Genomic DNA, 21718 nt, shown 5'->3' on the forward strand with positions numbered 1-21718 from the left:
GTGCAGGGTGGCTCAGATGTGTGCCTGGTGGCCACATCTGATGGGTGTTTGGGCCAAATGGGTATTTGGGCCAAATCTGATGGGGAGCAGAGCGAAAGGGGGGGCACAGCAGGGATGGAGCTGGTCCAGGAGCCTGGTTCTGGTAGCAGTGCCAAGGTCTGGGGTTGCCCCTGCCCCTACAAAGGGCTGCGGGGCAGGGAGCACCCCATCCCTTAGGGAAGGGCTCCGGGCTCCCCCCGTCTTGTGTTGTGCTTTAACCCCGTCCTCGTGGCCTGTGCCCTTTCCTCCAAAAAGGAGGAAAACTTCGGGAGCCCGGCCTCCGAGCATCCCCGTGCTGGACTTGGCGTGGGCTTTGCAGGTTCCCTGGAGGCCGAGGGATGTGGGGTGACCCAAAAACCCAGGGCCAGGTCTGCGGGGCGGCGGATCCATGGCTGTGGGGGAGCAGAGATGGAGCCCTGAGAACGGAGGTGCTGCGGGGTGCCAGGACGGGGCCGAGCTGTGCTCCCTGCTCCCCTTGCCACGAGGGGAATTGCCCAGCGGATCCAACTGGGTTCGGAGGAGAAGGGGAGGGAAAAGAAATAATAAAAAAAACCTTGAGTGAAGTTGCCCAATTGCCCAATAGTTGGCCGGCTGCTGCCTTATCACCGCCCGTGGTGCCTGCGATGCTGGGGCAGGAGGAACCAGTTTCCCAGTGCTGAGCTGGGAGGAGCAGGGGATGAAGGCTGGGGCTCTGCACCACGCGGCGTGGTCGGGCACCACCAGCTCCCACGTCTCAGCCCCTTGTGGCCCCCAGCCCCAGCATCTCCCCTCCCTTGGATGCACCTGGGGCTGCGGCACCCTCTGGAGGCGCCCGGCCCGAGGGGGCTCCAGGTATTTTTGTGCAGCAGAGGCTGGGGCTCGCCTCGTGCCTCCTCCTGCATTCCTCCCCCTGCCCGACGGCTGCTCTACCTTGTAAAGCACAAAAGAATAATGAGAGGAGCCCGGGTGATTTAGTGCAGGCGCCGGGAGAGAAATACCAAGGCCTTAGATGGAAACATTCCCCTTGACAGCTCGCCTGGAGACTCCCTCCGAGGTTTTTTTTTTCTTTCTTTCTTTTTTTTTTTTTTTTTTTTTTTCCACCCCCCTGAAATTCCTCTGCCCTTGGTGGCGAGGGGAAGCCCGGGGGCGCGGGCAGATTCCTGAGCCCCCAGCTCAGAGGCTCCTGCTCCGGCCACGCGCCGGTGGCTTCGGCACATGGATGCCCCATGTGGGAACCCCGGGGCCGGCTCCGGGGCTGGGATTTTGGATTTTGGGGCGCTGTGCTGGGGGGGGGAGCTGCATCCAAGCTTGTCCTGCGGTGCCGCAGCGCGTCCGGTGCTCTCCTGCCTCTTCGCCGCTTCTTTTGCAAGAGGCGATGGGTGCCTTGGGCGTGCAACAAACCAGTTTGCCTGCCTTGGTGAACAAGAGGCGAAATAGGAGCAAATGTGAGCAGCAGCTGTAATTAGTGGGCTGCTGCCAGCTGCTCGTGCTCCCTGCGGGGGCATGCACCAAGCGGCTGCGCTCCTGCAGCAGGTTGCACCTCGCTGCCCCCTCGCCTGCGCCCTTCTCCTTCCCCTTGGGTCTTAACCTCGTGGCTCAGGCACCGTCCCATCCCTCCAGCGCGCTGCTTTTCGGTCCCTGCAGCCCTGTGGGAGGCAGAGGAAGAGGAGGATGTGTGATGGTGTGAGGCTGCTCGGGTGGGATGCTGCTGCTGCATCCACCGGGGTCATGGTTGTGTGGCTTGTGTCCCCCGTGGGTGCTGCGCCCTTTCCGTCGCCCCCAAATCCGTGCGGATTTGTGGGTGTCTGGGTGGGGGTGATGGGGTTGGGGTCAGCTCTGTCTGGGCTGGGTGTGGGAGGGGATCTGGGCTTCGTGGAAGTGGGGAGCAGCTGGTGGCCTGCTGCCCATGGGGACGAGCATGCGAACCCCCAGGGGTTGGTGGCTTTTGGGGACGTGAGCCCCGACCCATCCAAATCCCCTCCCCGGGCACTTGGCATCGTCCTGGTGCGTGCGTGGTGGTTGTGTGGGAGCCGGCTCCGTGTGGGAATTGGGGATTTGACGTGCTCAGGTCCCCCCCTTCCTACAAGATGAAGCTTGGGGGCTTCCTCCCCCTGGGTGCGAAGGGCACAAGGGGTCTCCCCAAATCACCGGGGTCTCCCCAAATCATCGGGGTCTCCCCAAATGGCCGGGCTCTCCCCTGCCTTTAGGCTCTTGCGTTTCCCCAGCTGTCGGGGACATCCCCGTGCGAGCACCCTGGGGTGCCCAGAGCCTCCCACGCGTCAGGCAGCTGCAGGTTGGGTGGCCCTGGGGGGGTTTCCTGCTGGCGGGTGCCCCGCAGCCATCGAATGTCACCGTCCCCTCCCCTGGGGCTCCTCGGCGAAGGAAGCGGATGCTGCGGTGGGAGGTGGCAGCAGGGAGGTGACAGCAGGGAGGTGACATCCCGTTGGGGTGCCCCGTGGCAGGGGGGTGATGTTGGGGCACCCCCAGCTCCGGGGAAGGAGCGAGGAGAGCCCGATCCCGGTGTTATTGGGGAGCAGGAGCGGTGGGAGCGGGTCCTGTGCCCTCGTTGCGTGGGCGCTGGCGCAGCGATGGAGCTGCCCGGGTGATGGGTGAGTGCGAGCCTGGCGGGCTCTGCCCAGGGGTGTTTTTGGGTTTTTTTTCATCCTCTTCTCTAACCCCATCGCACGGCGTTTGGCCTCTCTCCATGGCATCAGGGCGGAGGGCTCAGCTTCCCACGCCGTGACCTTGGCTGCCTGCTGGGAGCCCTGATCCTGGGCTGAATCCCTCGGTCCCGAGAGGGTGCAAATCCTCCGGGGGCTGCACAGATCCCCTTTGGGATCCGTGCCCCGTGCCCCCGGAGCGTGCCGTTTGCAGCCACGAGCCAGCTCGGCGATTTAGGAGCCTCTCCCCCCGAGAAGAGGGAATGCACCGGGGGCAAGATCGAGCCCGGAGCCGCTCCGGTTTCCTCGTGGGTGTCCGGTGCTGCCGGTGCCGGAGGGGTTAAGTGCGGCGCTGGGCGAGGGGAAGGCTCCCCATGGGTGTTGCTGGGAACGAGGAGCCGAGCCGAGCCGTGCCGCTGCCATCTGCACATTGCGATTTGGTGAGTGTGCGGGGAGGGGCCCCGCGCCCCTGCCCTGGGGCTCCCCTGGCCCCCCGCTTCCTTCTTGGGGAGGGGGGAAATGGGGACGGTGTGGGGTGGGCACGGGGCTGCGGGGCTGCTCCAAGTGTTTTTTTGGGGGGGGCAGAGAAATGCCTGAGGGGGCTGCTGCTTGCCCAGGGCACGGCGATTTGGCCAGGGGGGCCCCACGGTGGGAGTCAGGCGGGGTTGGGGGGGGTTGTGCCCTCCCCGAGCCCCCCCCTATGCTGGCCAAGAGCTCCAGCCCCGAGCTTTTGGATCTGTTGGAGGCAGGCAGGGTGCGTCGCACGGAGCTGCCTGCTGAGTGTCCCCGTTGTCTGTCCCCGTGTGCGGGGCTCCCAGCGCACTCCCCGAGCTCCTGCTCCTGCTCCATCCCCACCACGAGGGGCTGCAGCCCGGCAGAGCCCACCCCTCTCCCCTCTCCCCTCTCCCACCGACTTTTCTCCTCTCCAGCACCTCCTTGGCTCAACGGGGTCCGCGCGTGGTGGGAGCAGAGCTGGGGAGAGCAGTTCCTGGATGCTTTTTTTAAAAAAATATCATATTTTTTTTCCTTTTTTGCTCCCCATTTGGCACCGTAAGCAGCATCCCTGGCACAGCTTTCCATTGGCTTTGCCATGGCAACCTCCAGCAGCCGAAAGCTGTGGAGGAGACGGGCCCCCGTGGCACGGCTCGGGGCCGGGGCAGCAGGGCAGGTGCTTGGGGTGGGGGGCAGGAACCCCATCAAAGGGGCTGAGGTTTGCTCGGGGGCCTCATCCTGCCCGGCCGGGCTGGGGTTTGTGGCTCTGCTCACCCCAGGGTGGGTGGGGAGGCAAAGGGGTTTGGTTTTCTTCCCCATGGAGGGGAGATTTTTGGGGCTTTTTGGAGCAAAACGCGGAGGAGAGCGGGAGGGTGCTGAGCCGGGGGCGCTGATTTCCCCGTTATTTGTGGGTTTAACTAAAAAAAAAATAAAGAAAGAAAGAAAGAAAAACCAACAGCTGAGCTTGGTTGGGTCGGCTGCCAGGTGCACGGCGCTGGGCTCGCTGTCTGCCTGCTCCAAAACAGGGAGGATTCGCCTCAATCTGCAGCGCGGGGACGCGGTGGAGTCCCAGGAGAGCTGGGAACCCGCGGTGGCATCCCATGGCGCGGCAACCCCAGGGCTCGTGCTGGGGAATTGGGGTTCCCGAGCGGGTTTGCAGGCGCATCCCCGTGTGCGTGCTGCTCTCCGTCGGCCCTGCAACGGCTGCCCGAGCAGGCGTCGCAGCGAGCCCTCTCGGGGCTTGCTTTGGAGGTGTCACGCAGGACGTGCCCGGCTGATTTTCCCTCCAGCTTGGCTTTTTCTCCCCGGGGAGGGAAGCCGCGAGCCCCCGGCACGCGAGCAGCGTCGCTGCGGACGCGCCGTGTGATTTTTTTAGGGGGCTGGGAGCACCGCCTAGGCTGCTCACACCACCGGTGCCTGCGGGACGGGATCCAAACCCTACATCCTTGTCCCTCTCTCAGCACCCTGCTTCCCTTTTCCCCTCATGTTTAGGGCCGGGAGGGCTCCTCTGCTCACACCGGTGGCCACGGGACGGTCACGCCGGCGCGCACCCAAGGCCGTGCTGGCCCCGGCGCAGGCAGGCCGGGCCGGAGGTGTAATGCAGCCGTTTTATTATTCCGGGCAGGTTCGTCTGCAGCACTGCATCGGCTTCACGGCTCCCTGGCAGCCGCTGCCTCCTCCCCGCCTGCTCCCTCCGCTCCCTGCCCCGTCCTCCCCGCGTGCCGCCGCGCGCCGGGAGCCGCGTCCTTCCCCGCTGCCACCGACGAGGTCCTTGTCTGCGTGGGGACAGCGGGAGGTGACACGGCTGCTGGCTGCTCCTTCGGGCTCCCTGCTTGTGTCCCTGGTTGTGGTTGTCGCTCTGCGGGGTTGCCCAGTGTCCCGTAACCTCTGCCTCCCTCGCTGTCCCCACGGGGGGCTTCGGAGAGCCCCCCGTCTCCCTCCGCAGTGCCTGGAGGCTTGGGAAACTAATTCCTGAGCTAGGACAGGCTGCTGAATGCTGCGGGAGTCGTTAGGCACTCATTAGTGCTAGGTCTTAGCAAGGCTTCAGCGCAGCTCTCCGCTTGCCAGGGACCGAGCCTGCCCAGCCAAGGAGCCTGTCCCGTGCCAGCAGGATGGGGCAGAAATGGGCCAGGAACGGGTCTGGGACATGGGACCGTGCTCTGTCCCCAAGCTGGGACCAGAGGGTGCTCAAAGAGCCCCCCCCCACCAGGTCCCTGGGTTCTCCTTGGCCACCAGAGCGAGTCCTGGGGCTGGGGCTGCAGCGGGCAGGAGCTCGCCGCCCCCCCGGGCAGGTAACGATGGGTGCCCCGTGGCTCTTTCAGGGCTAATTACGGGCTAGGCCATCACCGTATTAATTAGCCACCTTTCTCTTCGCCTCTCGGCTCCCTTCAGAAGACGTCAGTGACGGTGAAAGAGGGGGAAAATTAGCGTGCTGAGGTGGGGGGGAATTATCTTTTATTTTTTTCTGTTGATCAGCAGGATCCTGCTTAATTGCATCCGCCGTCAAGGATGCTGCTGCTCCAGCTCGCTCCCTGCTTTGTGGGGTCAGGGGGCAGAGGCAAGGCTCCGTATGGGGACGGCAGCGTCCCCATCCCATTTCCACCTCCGGCTGGTGCGTGTTGCCTCTGGCACAGGGAGTCCTCAGCTCCCCAGTCCTTCAATCCCTCCGTGTCCCTCCGTGTCCCCAGTGGCCACCAGCACTGCTCCCTCCTGCTCCTGGCGCTGCCATGGGACGCTAAGCCCTGGGGAAGGGGGATGCTCACATCTCTGCCTGATCCCATAGATTTTTTGGGGGGTTCTCCCACCCTTGCAGTGGGGCTGGCAGCATTTGGGGATGTTGGGGGATCCGGCTCCTCGCAGGCTGCGCTGTGAGAGCTCGAGCAGAGCACAGAGGGAGAGCCGAGCAGGTGCCATTAACGCAAAAAACCCTTTATTTCGTAGAAACCCACGGGGTTTAGCACTTTCCTGACGGATCTCTTGGCGCTCAGAAGCCTGCTGGGTGCCGCGAGCCCCCTTCTGTCGGCTGCCTCGGGATGCTTTTTTGCTTACCTGTTGCCAGCGCCGTTACCAGGCGCTGCCTCCCCGGGCCGGCGGGGCGGAAGCAGCTGTTTTCCACTGCCGAGCTGTATTTTTAACCCCAGCTCAATGGGAGCATTTTCGGGGCCGGCCAGCTGTGGGCTGAGCGGAGAACCACCTGGCCGCCCTTCCTGCCCTACGGGCTGGGCCGAGCTCAGCTTTCACCATTTTATTTATTTATTTATTTATTTATTGCTCCAAAAAAGCCAAACCTTAGGGTTTTGGGGCAGAGCTGTGTTTTTTTTTTTGCTTTTTTCTTTAGCACAGCCGGGTGAGCCCGCGGTGCCGCCGCGCGCCTCCCAACCACGCCGCCTCCTCTTCCTCCCCGTACCCATCCCGCGGGGGCTGCGTGCGTCCGGCCGCGGACCCCCCCCGATGACGCCCTCCTCCTCTTCCCATCCTTTTTTTTTTATTTATTTATTTATTTTTTTTTTTCCTCCCAGCTCCAGTTGCTGTGGTATCCAGGGAGCCTTCCTCCTGCCGCGGGAGATGCACGCCGGGCGTTGCTAAGGTTGCCTCCGCGGTAACATGCGCATCCTGTTTACACCTGCATCCGGAGGAGAAGGGCTCGGCTAGAGGCACCGCTGCACCCGGGCAGCCCCCCAGGGACCCCCGCCGGGCCGTCCCCAGCTCCCTCCCCAAAAATCCACAGCCTCGTGGCTGGCCCTTGCGTCCCGGCGCCCCTCGGCGCCGCTGCCCGGCCGGGGCGAGATGACGAACAACGTGGCCGATCACCACCCCGGGAACTCCTTCACCGAAGGCAACCATGAGGGGGATTTCGGGTGCTCCGTGGGGGAGCTCAGGAACCTCATGGAGCTGCGGAGCGCCGAGGCAGTCGCCCGGCTCAACGACTCCTACGGCGGCGTGCACAACGTCTGCAAGAGGCTGAAGACGTCGCCCGTCGAAGGTAAGCGGGGAGCTGGGACGTTTTTGGGAGCTCGTGGCTGGAGCTGTCGGGCTCCAGTCGCTCGTGGCGGAGCTCAAAGCGCGGTTCCGTCGTGCTGGGTGTCCTCTGTGGGTCCTGGGGATGTGGTTCCGTGCCTCTGGGTGGAAATAAGGGGGCCGGTGGGGTGTGAGGGGGTACGGGGCTCCTCTCCCAGCCCTGCTGCTGCCCCAACCTCTCCTCTGTTGGATAATTCGCATGGGATGTGGGGGAAGGGGGTGTGAAGGTTGGACGGCAGCTGGTGGTGTGGGGATCTTGCGTGTGGTGCGGGCATCCTGGCCAAAGGACAGGCAGAACATCCCCAAAGCGCTGATGGGGACGGGGAGGTGCCCACGGCCCCGTAGTTTTAGGGTTTCTTCAATGTGAGCTGGAAGCCTGGGTTTGGGTCCTGCTGAGCATCGGAGGGTTGAGCGGTGGCTGGTTTGGTGCTCTCTTTTGGTGCTCTCTTTTTGGGGTGCTGGCTGATGTTTGGGGGGGTTTGGCTGGAAGGACGTGACCTCTCCTCCCCGTTTGCAGGGGTGGCATTTTTGGAGCCCCCCCATAAGCAAGTAGGGCCGGGTACTGTGACTCTCAGTGTGGGGCCTTGTTGGGTGTCTGTGCACAGTGGTGCTAAAAGGGACACGGGGGGAGAAACCCCTTGTTCCCAGCACCAGGATGGGGACGTGGGATGGGGACGTGGCTGCCCCTCGGCCCCGTTGTCGCTGGGGTTAGCGCGTTTCCCAGCTGTGAGCGGGACCGGGAAGGGGAGACAATCCCGGGATGTCATTAGAGAAGGGGGGGGAGCCCCGGTGGAAATACCAAGTCCTGACCGCAAAACAATGCGCTTGGCCGTGCCAAAAGGTGAGCGCGCTTTTGGGGGCGGGCGGGGAGGGAAGCAAACCCAAACCTGCCCTGATCTGGGAGCTCAAGTACTGAAGGGACACCGTTTGGCCCCGATTTGGGATCAATTCAGGCCTGAGCCCCTGCTCTGCATACAGCTGTTGATTTGGAGGTGACCCAAATCCCAAACCTCATCCTACTGAGCCCAGAGAGCAGAGAGAGGTTATTTCCTATGAGCTGGGCTATTATTAGGAAAAGTGAAAGCCCAAAGCACTGCTCGACTCCTGCCGTGCTGGGTTTGCCTCTCCGTGCTCCACAAGGAGCCTGATGTGGGGTGTGATGGTTCCCAGCAAGGGAAACCCCAAAAGAAGGGAGCTGCGAGCCCGGCGCTGCACCCAGCCCCAATAATGACCGGGTGGGACGCCCTGGCCAGGTTTTAGGGCAGGATGTTCAACCTGGGGGCTTCCACCTCATAGGGCGAGATCTCCCCTTGCACAAGTGATTTTGGCAGGGGGCTCTCCAGCGTCTCCCCTAACCAAAGATCTAGATCCTAAAAACGAGGGAAATGGGTGAGTGGGGGGGGGTCGTAGGAGAAGCCTCCTCGGAGAAGTGGAGGCCAGGCGGGGAGGTTCACCCTGGGGTCCCTGTTTTAGGCTGGAGAAGTACGGCTGTCCTCCTGCTGTACTTTGTGGCCTCCACCCCAAATTCTTCACCTGCTGCCCCCCTACGAGGTCCCATCCAGACCCCACTGTGGCCCCAGCGAGGAGCAGTCAGCTGCTGGCCTCTTGCCCTCTGCAACCCCTCCAGATAAACTAAAACCCACCCCACCCTCATCACCCCGTGAGAGGCAGGGGTAATTAGAGGTGGGGGGGGATAGATCCCGGGGGTGCTCCCAGGTGGGTTTGGAGGAGCCACGTGTGCGCCCTCGGTGGCATCCCGTGCCGTGACGCCGGCGTGAGTCAGGCTGAGCGATGCTGAGCGAGATTTTCCATCTCGGGGAGGCCACGGGGGCCGGGAGATCCCGGGATTAGGGCTGGGTGGGGATGCACGGGCTGCTCTGCGGGGTTTCGTCAGGGCGGGGGGAAGCGGGGCGCATCCTGCTGCTGCCTCCAGCCGGGCTGCCCTGTGGGGAAGTGGCCCCCGGGGTGGGGCCGTGGCGCTGCCAGGCTGCTCCAGGCACCCATGGGTGCCCCAGGGCCGGGCGTTACAGCCCCTGCCCGGTGCATTTCGGGAGCTGGCAGCAGCCCCGGGCTGCTCTTAAGGTGGAAAACGCAGGGGCTTGGTGCAGGGCTGCATTAAGGTGGTGCTGGGCTGGGGGGGCTGCTCTCGCCTCGTGTTCCCCCCACTGCAGCTCTTTGGTGCATGGGGAGGCAGCGGGGCCGAGTGCTCACCCCATTGCCGCGTGCTGGGAGGCTGCTGAGCTCCCCCACCCCCTGCAACCCACAGGAAGGGGTTCAGCCCCCCCAAAACCAGATTCCCCCGATAGATCCGGGCTGTCCTATTCCTTCCCTAGCTCCCACCACCCATCCCAAAGCAGGAGCAGCCCCCGGGTTGCACCGTCCCCCATCTCCTGGGGGTCTCGGTGTCCTCTGGGGGGGTCGGAGACGTTCCTGCGTTGCTCCCCACCACTTCCCCTTCCCCGAGCTGGCAGCAGAGAGGCATCAGGTGGCTCTGACAGCTCCGAGCGCCGCTGGCGGTGCCAGATTTACGGTTAATTTGCTGCAGCGTGTAAACAAGCCGGCCAGCGCCAACTGGCATTAACTGCGGCACCGGGGAGCGGCGGCTCCGTGCCCGCCCCGGGTGTCCCTCGTGTCCCTCGCCGTGAGGGGTGGCAGGAGCAAAATCTGGGCTCTGCGCCCCTCTGCAGCACTGGAGCCGTTCGGTGGGGACGTGGAGGCAGCGCTGTGGCTCGGTTTCATTTCTCGCCGTCCCATCCCCAGGTCTGTCCGGGAACCCGACCGACCTGGAGAAGAGGAGGCAGGTGTTCGGCCAGAACTTCATTCCCCCCAAGAAGGCCAAGACGTTCCTGCAGTTAGTGTGGGAGGCGCTGCAGGACGTCACGCTGATCATCTTGGAAATAGCAGCCATAATCTCCCTGGGCCTGTCTTTCTACCACCCCCCGGGCGGTGACAATGAACGTGAGTCCCCGATGGGTTTTGGGATGAAATCTCCCCCTTGTGGGTCCCCCCATCCTGGTGGTGCCTCGGAGCCGTGCTGCTCCTGCTGTCCCCTTCGATGGTGGCTTCTCCCTGCTCCTCCCTGTTCCCCAAGGGATGCTCATGGGGTAAGGGGTCTGTATGGCCTGGTGGCTTCCCAAATCCCATGTGGCTGCTTCTTTGCTTTGGGACAAGGTGTCCTTTGGTAACTCCCCCAAACCAGTGCTCTTGTGAGTGATCCTGGGATCATTAAGGTTGGAGAAGCCCTCCAAGATCAACCACCCACTGTCCCCACCGAGCCGTGTCCCCAAGCACCAGCCCCAACCTCTCCTGGAGCCCCCCCAGGGACGGGGACTCCCCCACCTCCCTGGGCAACCCGTCCCAACGCCTGCCCGCTCTGTCTGAGGAGAAATGTCCCCTCATTTCCCCCGTGAACCTCAGGGAGCACCCCGGTTGTCCTCTGGGAGTGTTTCTCAGGAGCCACCAAGCATCCCGTTGTACAAAAGGTTTTATTTTTTCCCCCAAAATGCAGTGTGCGGGCAGTCGTCAGGCGGCGTGGAGGATGAGGGCGAGTCGCAGGCCGGCTGGATCGAAGGGGCGGCCATCTTGTTCTCGGTCATCATCGTGGTGCTGGTGACCGCCTTCAACGACTGGAGCAAGGAGAAGCAATTCCGGGGCCTCCAGAGCCGCATCGAGCAGGAGCAGAAGTTCACGGTCATCCGCAAGGGGCAGGTGATTCAGATCCCCGTGGCCGAGATCGTGGTGGGAGACATCGCGCAGATCAAATATGGTGAGTGAGGGGCGCGGGCGGCGCGGTCGTTCCTCTCAGACGATGGGAGATGCTCCGTTTGGGTGACGGGGCTCCGCTCACCTCTCGCCAGCCCACATTAGGGACTTGTTTCAGCAATCTGCTGGTCCCAAACAACCCACAAACGTGTCCTTGTTGGTGAGCATCTCCCCAGCGAGGTGTCTTTGGGAAGACCTAAATGTTGTAGCCCTCGGGCTAGAGGAGGTCCTGCTCCTGGCTCACTTGTTCCTGCAGCTCCCGTCAGGAATGAGTTGTGTTTTTTTTTCCCTGTGTGGTGTTTATTTTCACGTAGAGCTTTTTCCCACCTCTGCAGGTGGATGTTTGTGTAACAGTTTGGTGTATTGAGGCTTTGGGAAGGCGTGGTGTTGATTCCATCAAATCAAATACGAGGAAGCACCATGCGATTGAAAGACCTCAAAACTAATGCTTTGCATGTGAATATTTTAGAGCCATTAGATGTCACTCTTGAATACTCTCCCTTTGCTTCTCCTACCTCTAAGCTTGGTCTGAGACTGAATTTTGAGTCCTTTTGCTAACACCTGAGTCCTCCTGAGACACAGGGCGAGCTGTGGCTGGCCGGGCTGGGACCGACCCCTGTCTTTGCTCCTCTCCTAGGTGACCTCTTGCCAGCAGATGGGATCCTGATCCAAGGGAATGACCTGAAAATAGATGAGAGCTCGCTGACAGGGGAGTCTGACCAGGTCAAGAAGTCTCTCGATAAAGACCCCATGCTGCTGTCAGGTGAGGCTTCTGGGCAGAAAACCCAACTCGTGTTGGCACCAGAGCAAAAAGCCTGAGGTTTTGGCATGGTTCGAAGTCCCAAACCTGTTGGCATCACACTGTGAATTGCTGAATTGATCGGGACGGGATCCTGACCATCTCTTTGGCAACCATGAGAGACATGGGAACGGCATGGGGACCTTTCCAGTGTGTCCCCATTTGGGCAGATCCCATGTCCCAAGCGCCCCATTGCTGCTGGGGCCAGCAGCCCTGGGGGGAGATGCCCCAGGGAGAAAACCCCGGCTGGTGTGGGGGCTTTGTGGGAAGGGGTCTCTGCCTGGACCTGGTGTTTTGGGGGTGATGGAGCCCCGTGCTGGTGTCCTGCCTCACTGTGCCTCCCTGTGTGCCAGGTACCCACGTGATGGAGGGCTCCGGGCGGATGGTGGTGACCGCCGTGGGGATCAACTCCCAGACGGGAATCATCTTCACTCTCTTGGGGGCAGGAGAAGGAGATGAGGAGAAGAAGGTGAAGAAAGGTAAGGAGATTACTGAACCCACTTCCTCCCTCCTATTGCCTTTCTCTCTCCCCTGGGGAGCATCCACCAGTGCCCAACAAACCACCGAAGGGATGCGGTTGGGCTTTAGTGTGCCTGACCCGGGCAGTATGGCAAGCTGTTGGGACAGCGTGGGACGTGCTGCGAGGGGAAAGCCCCTCATGCACCCAGACCTCGGCTCTCCAGCTCTTTTTGGTCACAGCTCCAGCTCTCTTCTCCTGCCAGCTGCAACCTGCAGTTGGAGGGTTGTGGGGTCGCAGGGAAAAGGGCCGCCAGTGCTGCCCCGAAGTGGCACGGTGCTCGTTGCCACCCCGTGGTGGGAAGGTGAGTGCCCGCAGGGTGTCAGCAGCCTGTCCAGAGCCTTGGAAACTTGGCTGAAGATCTCTGCTGAGCTCCCTGGGCAGGAGATGGAAGCACAGGGGATGGAAGAAGAGGGCGAGGAGGGGTTTGCGCCCTGCTGGGTGGAGGAGAGGAGAGCAGCCGGGCAGGCTGAGCTGTTCCCGATCATGCTGGGACTCGAATGCTTTCCTGCTCTCACGTCTCGCTGCTCCATGCCAGCCCTCCTCAGCCACAAAGGCTTCAAAGCCAGCGTTGGTGTGAGTCGGGCTGGGGAAGCTGAGGTTCAGCCCAGCTCGGAGGTGGGAGCGTGGGGAGCGGCTGCTGGCGGAGCTGAGCAGCAGCTTGCCTGGGACCCGGGCACGGTGCTTGGGGTTTTCCTTGTCCCCAAGCTCTGGCACTCAGCCCCACAGCAAACCCAGCTCCGTGCCACGTGCTGGGGCCTTGCAGCCCTCGATTTGAGAGTAAAATTGAGGAAGGGAGAGCTTCATTGTGGTACCTGGGGGAGAGGAGAAACCAGGTGTGGTGTGTAAATCCCTTTATCACGCTCTGCTTGTATAAATTACAGAAGCACAGGGCTTCTGGTGTTGTGGAGGCACACTGGGGATCCCGATACGGGGACAGTGCCCACCACAGATGTGGGGGGCTCTACCCCTTGTAGTGCTGCCCATTGTAGGGGGGGTAAGTCTGTGCGTCCCCGTTGGATCTGGTGGCAGCAGGGGGGCTGGAGCGCTCAGCACATGCTGGGCACCCATCAAACTCTGCTTGTGGCTTCTGCCCAAAGGCCTGAGACACCCCAGCACCCCGTGGGGTGCTGGTGGGAGTTGTAGGGGGTGCTTGACATATGGGGATGGGGTGCTGGGGGAGCCGGGGAGCTCCAGACCCTCCTCGTGCTGGGGCGCAGGATGGCCTCCAGTGAGGCCAGCTGGCTGGGGTCCCACACTTGGCACCCAAGGGTGACAGCAGTGGTGCTGAGCCCCCTGCACGGATGCTGCCGGAGCAGCGTGCGGCCCCTCGGAGCGGGGCTGGCCCGTCCCATCCTGTCCCCTCACCGGCTGTGGCCCCGTGTGCTCAGCCCTGCACCCTTTCTCTCTTTGAACAGGTAAAAAAACCGGAGCCCCCGAAAATCGCAACAAAGGTAACCAGCCTCTCCATCCTTTGAACCAGCACCACACTAACTACCGAGCATTCCTCCTTCCTTCCTTCCTTCCTTCTTCTCATGAGTCTGTGCTCTTTGCTGCTCCGGCGGGACTCTCGCCTCGTTGTCCTGGGAGAGGGTGCAACGGTCCCGTGGCTCCGGCACGGCCTCACGGCGCTGGGCGCAGCGGGGACAATGCAGGCTGGCTTCCCCGTGGCCAAAATCTTCGTGCAGGGAGGACGGGGCTCTTCCCAGCAGCCTGGATCATTGGCAGAGCATCCGTGTCCACGTTGGCGTGACCTGGTGGCTCTGAACCTTCGTGCCCCCCAGGAGCTGCCCTGCTGCAGGCTTTGTGGTTGGGCACGGCTGGGGGAGAGAGGTGGGCGCATCGCGTCCTCCCGGGATAAGCCACCCCCTGGGACCCGGCCTGCGGGACGGTTGCACCCTCTCCTCCCATGGCCTCGACTCCGTGAGCGTCTCTCGCCAGTGTTTCTCACCCTGTTCTTTGCAGGCTGTGGAGGAAGCCCATTTCTGCACCTCTCTCTCCACCTCTTTCTCTCTCTTTCTCTCTCTCTCTCTCTCTCCTCTCAGCAGTTTGAGTTGCCCTCCTTCCCGTCAGACTGTGTCCGGGTGCTTGTTCTGTCCGTGTCGGGGGCTGGCATAAGGAGGTGGCAGACACGGGGCAGCTCGGGGCTGTCTCCGACCATCGAGGGGACAGGTCCTGGGACACTTGGGGGGCCCCCGCTGCGCCCCCAGCCCCAGCAGCCTCGCAGGGGGTGGCATCTTCTTCTCTCCCCATCCTGCTCCACAACTCCCAGCCGACCTGGGTCTCCAGACCCTCAGCTGGATGAGGGCAGGGAGTCGGGCCGAGCTGTAACAGCTGTCTTGGGTCCTAAAAACGTGTCCTAAAACCGTGATGGATGGCTCAGGGCTGGGTTACGGGAGCTGGCTCACTCCTCTTCAAACTCCATCCGACCGCCTAACCGTCCCCCTCCATCTCACCCCTCCAGCTCCCCTGTGAAAGGATTCCTGCTGAGCCCCCAAAGGGCATTAAAAAGGCGTTAAGGCACCGAAGAGGGGCTCAGAGCAGAGGGAAGCCACTTCCCAAGCTTGTCCCCGCTGGGACAGGGTCTGCCAGTGCATGGGAGCTGCTATGGGGCCAGCCCAATGTGCTACAGGGCACAAAGCAGCCCGTGGAGGGATTGGAGACCTCCTGCCCATGGCCTGGCCAAGGGGTTTTGTGCAGCACAACCACGAGAAATGGTCCTGCCTGGCCCCCGGCCACCATCAGCTCCAAGGACCCTTCATCCGTGGGGCTGGGGCGAGAGGTAGATGGCAAAGACTGAGCGACAGGGAGGCGACAGGGCCCCAGGCCACGAGGTTTCCATGTGCTCGGATGTGTGTGTCGTAGGGAATGGTTTTGTGCTCTGGGTTTTCTCTCTCTCTCTCTCTCCCACCACCATCTTTCTCAGTGGTGTCCTGCAGGTCTTCCTGGTCTCTCTCCTACTCACACGTGGTGTCTTATTTTGCCCTGGGGCTGTAGCTAAAACTCAGGATGGTGTGGCCTTAGAGATCCAACCCCTGAAGAGCCAGGAAGGGGTGGAAAACGAGGAGAAGGAGAAGAAGAAGGTGAAGGTGCCCAAGAAGGAGAAGTCTGTGCTGCAAGGGAAGCTGACGCGCCTGGCGGTCCAGATCGGGAAGGCAGGTGAGCAGCTCTCCCTGGAAATTTTGGGGTGAGAAGGGGCCGTCCCCTGCCTCCCCTGTGTCCCCTCACCTCCTGCTCTGCCCCTTTTTTCCCCCAGGGCTGATCATGTCGGCCATCACGGTCATCATCTTGGTGCTGTACTTCGTCATCGACACCTTTGGGGTGCAGGGCCGGCCCTGGCTGGCGGAGTGCACCCCCATTTACATCCAGTACTTTGTCAAGTTCTTCATCATCGGTGTCACCGTGTTGGTGGTGGCCGTGCCCGAGGGGCTCCCGCTGGCCGTCACCATCTCCCTGGCCTACTCCGTGAAGGTGAGACCTCTGGGGTGGGATGTAGAGGGCTTTATGGGGGAAATTCGGTCTTCTGGCTCTAACCTCGCCGGCTCTGCTGCCTGCTGCAGAAAATGATGAAGGACAACAACCTGGTGAGACACCTCGACGCGTGCGAGACCATGGGGAACGCCACCGCCATCTGCTCGGACAAGACGGGCACACTCACCATGAACCGCATGACCGTGGTGCAGGCCTACGTGGGGGACACCCACTACCGCCAGATCCCCGACCCTGAAGCCATCCTGCCCAAGATCCTGGACCTCATCGTCAACGGTGTCGCCATCAACTCTGCCTACACGTCCAAGATCCTGGTGAGCAGGCTCTTGGAGAGCCAAAGCCTTGACTTCCCAGCACCGTTGGCCAACCCTACAGCTCCCATCCTGCCGTACCCAGGTTTGACGTTGTGTTTTCTTTCCCTTTCTTCCCCTCCAGCCCCCAGAGAAGGAAGGGGGGCTACCCCGGCAAGTGGGGAACAAGACGGAGTGCGCCCTGCTGGGTTTCGTGCTGGACCTGAAGCAGGATTACCAGGCGGTGCGCAACGAGGTGCCGGAGGAGAAGCTCTACAAGGTCTACACCTTCAACTCGGTGCGCAAATCCATGAGCACGGTGCTGAAGAACGGCAACGGCGGCTTCCGCATGTACAGCAAGGGAGCCTCCGAGATCATCCTCCGCAAGTAACCGGCCCTTCCTTGCTTTTCGGGTCCTCTCCCAGTCCCACCAACCCCAGGGGGCTTCGGGCTCTCAGTGCGCCATGGAGCTTTTTTTGGGGGGGGGAGTTGAGGGTGAAAGGTCCCAGCTCTTGTGGAGCGTGGAGGAAGGGGCAGAACTGGAGGTGCTGTGGGTGAAATGTTGGGTCTTGGAGTCTTGGTAGCGTGGTTTTGGTAGAGCTGTAGGCAGCCGTGGGTTGGGGGATGCGCCCATTTTACAGGCAGGGACAATGGGTGGCAGGGAGGGGGATCACCGAGCAGGGCAGCGTGCCACTGCCCATCTCCCTCACCCTCTTGTCCTGGTCCCACGTAGGTGCACCAGGATCCTGGACAAGAACGGTGACCCCCGGGTGTTCAAGTCAAAGGACCGGGACGAGATGGTGAAGAAGGTGATCGAGCCCATGGCGTGCCACGGGCTGCGGACCATCTGCCTGGCCTTCCGCGACTTCCCCGCCGACGCCGAGCCCGACTGGGACAGCGAGAACGAGATCCTGTCCGAGCTGACCTGCATCGCCGTGGTCGGGATAGAGGACCCTGTGCGGCCAGAGGTACCAAAGCTCCCTCACTGTCCTTCTCCCAGCCCCATTCCTGGGCCAGGAGCCCTTTTCCATGTCCCTCAGGATCGTGAGGCCCAGAGGGAAGCACGAGCATCTCCTGCACGTCCATCCCTGAATTGGCCCAGGATCCCTCCCACCCCCGAACAGAAGGACCTGGTGGCATCCTGCTTCCCCCAAACCCTGCTCCTGTACGGGTGCAGGGGTCTGTGCACAAGCCTGACTCCTTCCATGTGCAATCCATGCCAGGCAGGAGTGACGAGGGTGTTGGAGAGGGCAGGACTGATCTAGCCAATTTTTCTCCCTCCTCCTTGCATCTCGCTGCCCCCATCTGCCACGGGGGTGCCGGGCAGGCAGCTGGCCTAATGCAATAAACCCTCCGCTACCTGCCTCTTGATTACATTTCGGAGCTTGCCCCCGCGCTCCTGCCTTGCTTGCATCTTTCCTTATTAGATGTTCAAGTATCTGGGCCTGGGAATTGCATTACAGATGCCCCGTCTGCGCTGGCTCTGGAGGCTGTGATTCGATTTGCTAATTCCTCACTAATATCCTCTTCCCCCACCGCTCCGTAATAGATAAACCCATTAGGGCAGCAACGTGCTGCCGGAGCAGTGTGGGGTTGTTTGGGAGGGGGCAATGCCCCCGTTTTTGACGGATTGTCTTGGCCGTGCCTTGGCACCCGGCTCCGCAGCATGATGTGGAGAGAGCAATGAGGTTACCCTGCCCGGGGAGCTGCTCTGAGGGATGCTCTGGTCCCTGGGGGCTTCTCCGTACCCCCAGGGATAAACGGCTCAGCTGGTTTCGTGGGGGGCAGCTTTAGGTTCAGCAGCTGGTCCCCAAGCTGAGCACCCAGCTGAGCATCAGGTGGCTGTTAAATGGCTCGTGGCTGCACCGAGACCCTGCCCGGATCCATTTGGGGAGGGGGGGACACTTGGGGACAGCAGCAGAGGGGCTGCGTGGCCCTGCCCTGCCCGCCCACCCTCTTTCTGTGCTCGTCCCCAGGTGCCCGATGCCATCCTGAAGTGCCAGCGCGCGGGCATCACCGTCCGCATGGTGACGGGGGACAACATCAACACCGCCCGCGCCATCGCCACCAAGTGCGGCATCCTGCTGCCGGGGGAGGACTTCTTGTGCCTGGAGGGGAAGGAGTTCAACCGGCTCATCCGCAACGAGAAGGGCGAGGTGGGCTCCTCGGGGGGCCTCTCGGGGGAAGCGGGGTGCCTCGAGGCGAGGGGTTTTGGGGTTGGTGCTCTCTGGTGGGGCAGAAGAAGGGGGGCCTGGGGGTCCCTGCCCTGCTCATATCCGTGTCCTGCAGGTGGAACAGGAGCAGCTGGACAAGATCTGGCCCAAGCTGCGCGTGCTGGCCCGCTCCTCCCCGACGGATAAGCACACGCTTGTCAAAGGTGGGTGCGCAGCAGCCCCCTGTGGCCGCCTCCCTTCCCCAAAGCCTCTCGTTCTGCCCTGCCCGGGTGATTTTGCAGCATAACCAGTGCTGGAGGCTGCTCTGGGAGCTGACTTTCCCCACTCTGCTTGTCCCCCATGCAGGAATCATCGACAGCACTGTTGGTGACCAGAGGCAGGTCGTGGCTGTCACCGGGGATGGGACCAACGATGGCCCAGCGCTGAAGAAAGCCGACGTTGGGTTTGCCATGGTAGGGACTGCAGTGGGATTGCCACAGGGTGCTCCCTGCTTCGGGGGTGGTTTTGCTTTCTGGGCAGAGAAACTGATGTCCTGCTTGGTTGTTCTGAACACTCGAATTACCTGGGGAGTGATGAAGCTCTTCCAAATCTTCCTTGGTGGCTTAGAAAGGAAGAAGAAACCCTCTAGGGAGGTTTGATTGAACTCTCAGGAACTTTCTAGGACTTTAGCGAACAATTGCTGGAAAACAATCCTCCAGTAGCCTGGCTTCTCTGCCCCGGCTGTGGGGATGGTGGCAAACTCAAGGTGACACAGCGCTTGTGGAGCACCAGGGTCCTGCCCAGGGTGCCGAGCTGGGAGGTCCAGCAGTGCCCTGGAGCTCGCTGTGACTCCGTGCAGCTTCCCTTTGAAGCTCCTGCCCTGCACAAGCCGGGGGTTCCCCTCTCAGGCAGGTTTTGCAAACCTCCAGGAAGCTTCTGGAGGTCAGGGAAAGGGCTCCTTGCAGGGCACCACTGGGTGTGTGCAGTGCCAAGCGAGCGCCTCCCTGTACGGGCAGTAAGAAATGCAGCGTGCCCAGCTCCTACAGAGCAAATCTCACCGTGCTGAGACACTGCAGTGACTTTTGGGGTGCTGTGGGGCTGCTGCTTTGCTGCAGTGTCACCCATCAGGAGCACTGACAGCTCAGGGTGACACGCTGCACTGACCCAGAGCCCCAGTTTGGAGCTGAGCCGTGCCTGTCCCTGAAGGCTGTGCTGCTCAGGAGCCTCCACGCTCGGTTTGCTGCACGAAGCAAGGACTGGGAGCAAAAGGCAGGGCTGGCACCAGCTCCTGGCTGCGGTGGGGTCTTCTCTCGGGGCTGTTTTTGGGGAAGAAGCAGCGTCGTGGAGCCGGGCAGATGGAGCACACAGAGTTGGCCCCGTGCCTCATCCCTGCCGCTTCCTCCCCGGCCCTCAAGGGCATCGCAGGCACCGACGTGGCCAAGGAGGCTTCGGACATCATCCTGACGGACGACAACTTCACCAGCATCGTCAAGGCGGTGATGTGGGGCCGCAACGTCTACGACAGCATCTCCAAGTTCCTGCAGTTCCAGCTGACCGTCAACGTGGTGGCCGTCATCGTGGCTTTCACGGGCGCCTGCATCACGCAGGTACGGGGCTGCCGGGCCGGGCGCGGGGAGCAAAAGGGCCCGAAAACGGGGCAGGTTTTGGTGGTGTGACACGTTTCTCCCTCCTCTCCCCGCAGGACTCCCCCCTGAAGGCCGTGCAGATGCTGTGGGTGAACCTGATCATGGACACCTTTGCCTCCTTAGCCCTGGCCACCGAGCCCCCCTCCGAGTCCTTGCTGCTCCGCAAGCCCTACGGCCGCAACAAGCCGCTCATCTCCCGCACCATGATGAAGAACATCCTGGGGCACGCAGTCTACCAGCTCACCATCATTTTCACGCTGCTTTTTGTGGGTGAGCTTCGAGACCCCGAGCAAACCGGGGTGGGGATAAAAGGGGCGGGCAGCCACCGCACCCTCGGTGGTGGTGTTGGGGACCCCACGTTGGCCACCACGGAGCTGATGGGTTGGGAAGCAGACGGGTGATGATAGGGGATTTATGCTGAGAGCTGGGATCCTAATTCTGTTGAGGCCGAACAGAGGTAAGGAACGGGATCTCATCTTCTTTTCCTTGCCTGCCCCCACCCCGAAAACCCCTCGCCTGCTTAGGGGAGAAGCTGTTTGACATCGACAGCGGCCGCAACGCCCCGCTCCACTCGCCGCCCACCGAGCACTACACCATCGTCTTCAACACCTTCGTCATGATGCAGCTCTTCAACGAGATCAACGCGCGCAAGATCCACGGGGAGAGGAACGTCTTCGAGGCCATCTATCGCAACCCCATCTTCTGCACGGTGGTGCTGGGGACTTTTGCAGCCCAGGTGAGGCCGTGGGGTCGGATTTAAGGAAAGGGGAAGGGTGGGGGGGGGCTGGGAGGACCCATGGGTGCTGCTGTCCTTCCCCATAGCCCATTAATCCCCTTCTATCCCCTTATTCTCCAGCAGCTTCTTGGTGACACAACCTGGCGTCTAGGGTCTAGAGTGTGTCGGGAGGTGCCAGGGCTGGCAGCACACCTCTGGTGTCTTTGCTAGCGTAGATACGAGGTCCTTGCCCCAGTTTTCATCCCCGGGAAGGGGATTTGTGGGGTTCTGGGGGACCTTTTCTACCCGTGGCTGAGCGTTGCAGCCCTCTGAGCTCCCGGCGTGTGACTTGTTCTCCCCTGTGCCGCAGATCATCATTGTGGAGTTCGGTGGGAAGCCCTTCAGCTGCTCTGGGCTCACCCTGAGCCAGTGGTTCTGGTGTATTTTTATCGGAGTGGGAGAGCTCCTCTGGGGCCAGGTAAGAGCCAGCCTCTGTAAAAAATCAATCCACCCCGTTCCTCCATGCCTGGACAGGATCCCAGCCCAGCCTGCCTTTCTTTTCCCTCTGCCTTTCCTTTCCCTCTGCCTCACCATCCTGCTTACCCCCAGCATTTATTTATTCAGCGCTGGGGCAGGAGATGATGCTCCATCCTAAAACCACACCGAGGAGGAGGAGGATGCTGATAATACTCCTCGTTCCCACCCTGCATGCCCTGGGGGTGCTTCCAGGGCTGGCATCTCCGCGCTGAGTCCTGGCAGCTCGCTGCAGGGCTGCTCCCCGGGGGAACGCTGCTGGCTGGGGGCTCCGTGTTGCCCCGGCCCACGGGCTGAGCCCTGCTCTCTCTGCTCTCCCCCCCCCCCAGCTGATCTGCACCGTCCCGACCAGCCACCTGAAGTTCCTGAAGGAAGCCGGCCACGGCATCACCAAGGAGGAGATCCCGGAGGAGGAGCTGCCCGAGGACGTGGATGAGATCGACCACGCGGAGATGGAGCTGCGGCGGGGGCAGATCCTGTGGTTCAGGGGTCTCAACAGGATACAGACGCAGGTACTGCGGGGCGGGGGCTCCTCGGGGGGCTTTCTTCTCTCTCTTTCTCTCTTTCTCTTTCTTTCTCTCCAGGGGCTCCCTCTGGAAAGAGGCGACGGCTGCTGCTCGGAGGAT

General features: G+C 62.0%; 1 protein-coding gene across 10 annotated transcripts in view; it reads left to right on the top strand.

The window, feature by feature from the left end:
* Window positions 1–21718, top strand: part of ATP2B4 (ATPase plasma membrane Ca2+ transporting 4) — a 45263-nt gene that overhangs the window by 11020 nt on the left and 12525 nt on the right. For 7 of the 10 annotated variants that reach the window (XM_082778522.1, XM_082778528.1, XM_082778530.1 and 4 more), the window contains exons 2-20: window positions 6689–7152; window positions 9948–10145; window positions 10696–10953; window positions 11587–11712; window positions 12102–12227; window positions 13684–13719; window positions 15263–15424; window positions 15522–15736; window positions 15826–16068; window positions 16190–16431; window positions 16778–17012; window positions 18021–18200; window positions 18334–18421; window positions 18564–18670; window positions 19613–19804; window positions 19900–20113; window positions 20368–20579; window positions 20929–21036; window positions 21422–21604. In XM_082778522.1, the coding sequence (XP_082634648.1) occupies window positions 6957–7152; window positions 9948–10145; window positions 10696–10953; window positions 11587–11712; window positions 12102–12227; window positions 13684–13719; window positions 15263–15424; window positions 15522–15736; window positions 15826–16068; window positions 16190–16431; window positions 16778–17012; window positions 18021–18200; window positions 18334–18421; window positions 18564–18670; window positions 19613–19804; window positions 19900–20113; window positions 20368–20579; window positions 20929–21036; window positions 21422–21604 (3321 nt within the window). In that variant the 5' untranslated portion in view covers window positions 6689–6956. The remainder of the gene's footprint in view (window positions 1–6688; window positions 7153–9947; window positions 10146–10695; window positions 10954–11586; window positions 11713–12101; window positions 12228–13683; window positions 13720–15262; window positions 15425–15521; window positions 15737–15825; window positions 16069–16189; window positions 16432–16777; window positions 17013–18020; window positions 18201–18333; window positions 18422–18563; window positions 18671–19612; window positions 19805–19899; window positions 20114–20367; window positions 20580–20928; window positions 21037–21421; window positions 21605–21718) is intronic. The other 3 variants (XM_082778527.1, XM_082778529.1, XM_082778531.1) reach the window with 1 other exon arrangement.

Source organism: Aythya marila (assembly GCF_965140915.1).
Source record: "Aythya marila genome assembly, chromosome: 24".
NCBI classification, from domain to species: Eukaryota; Metazoa; Chordata; class Aves; order Anseriformes; family Anatidae; genus Aythya; species Aythya marila.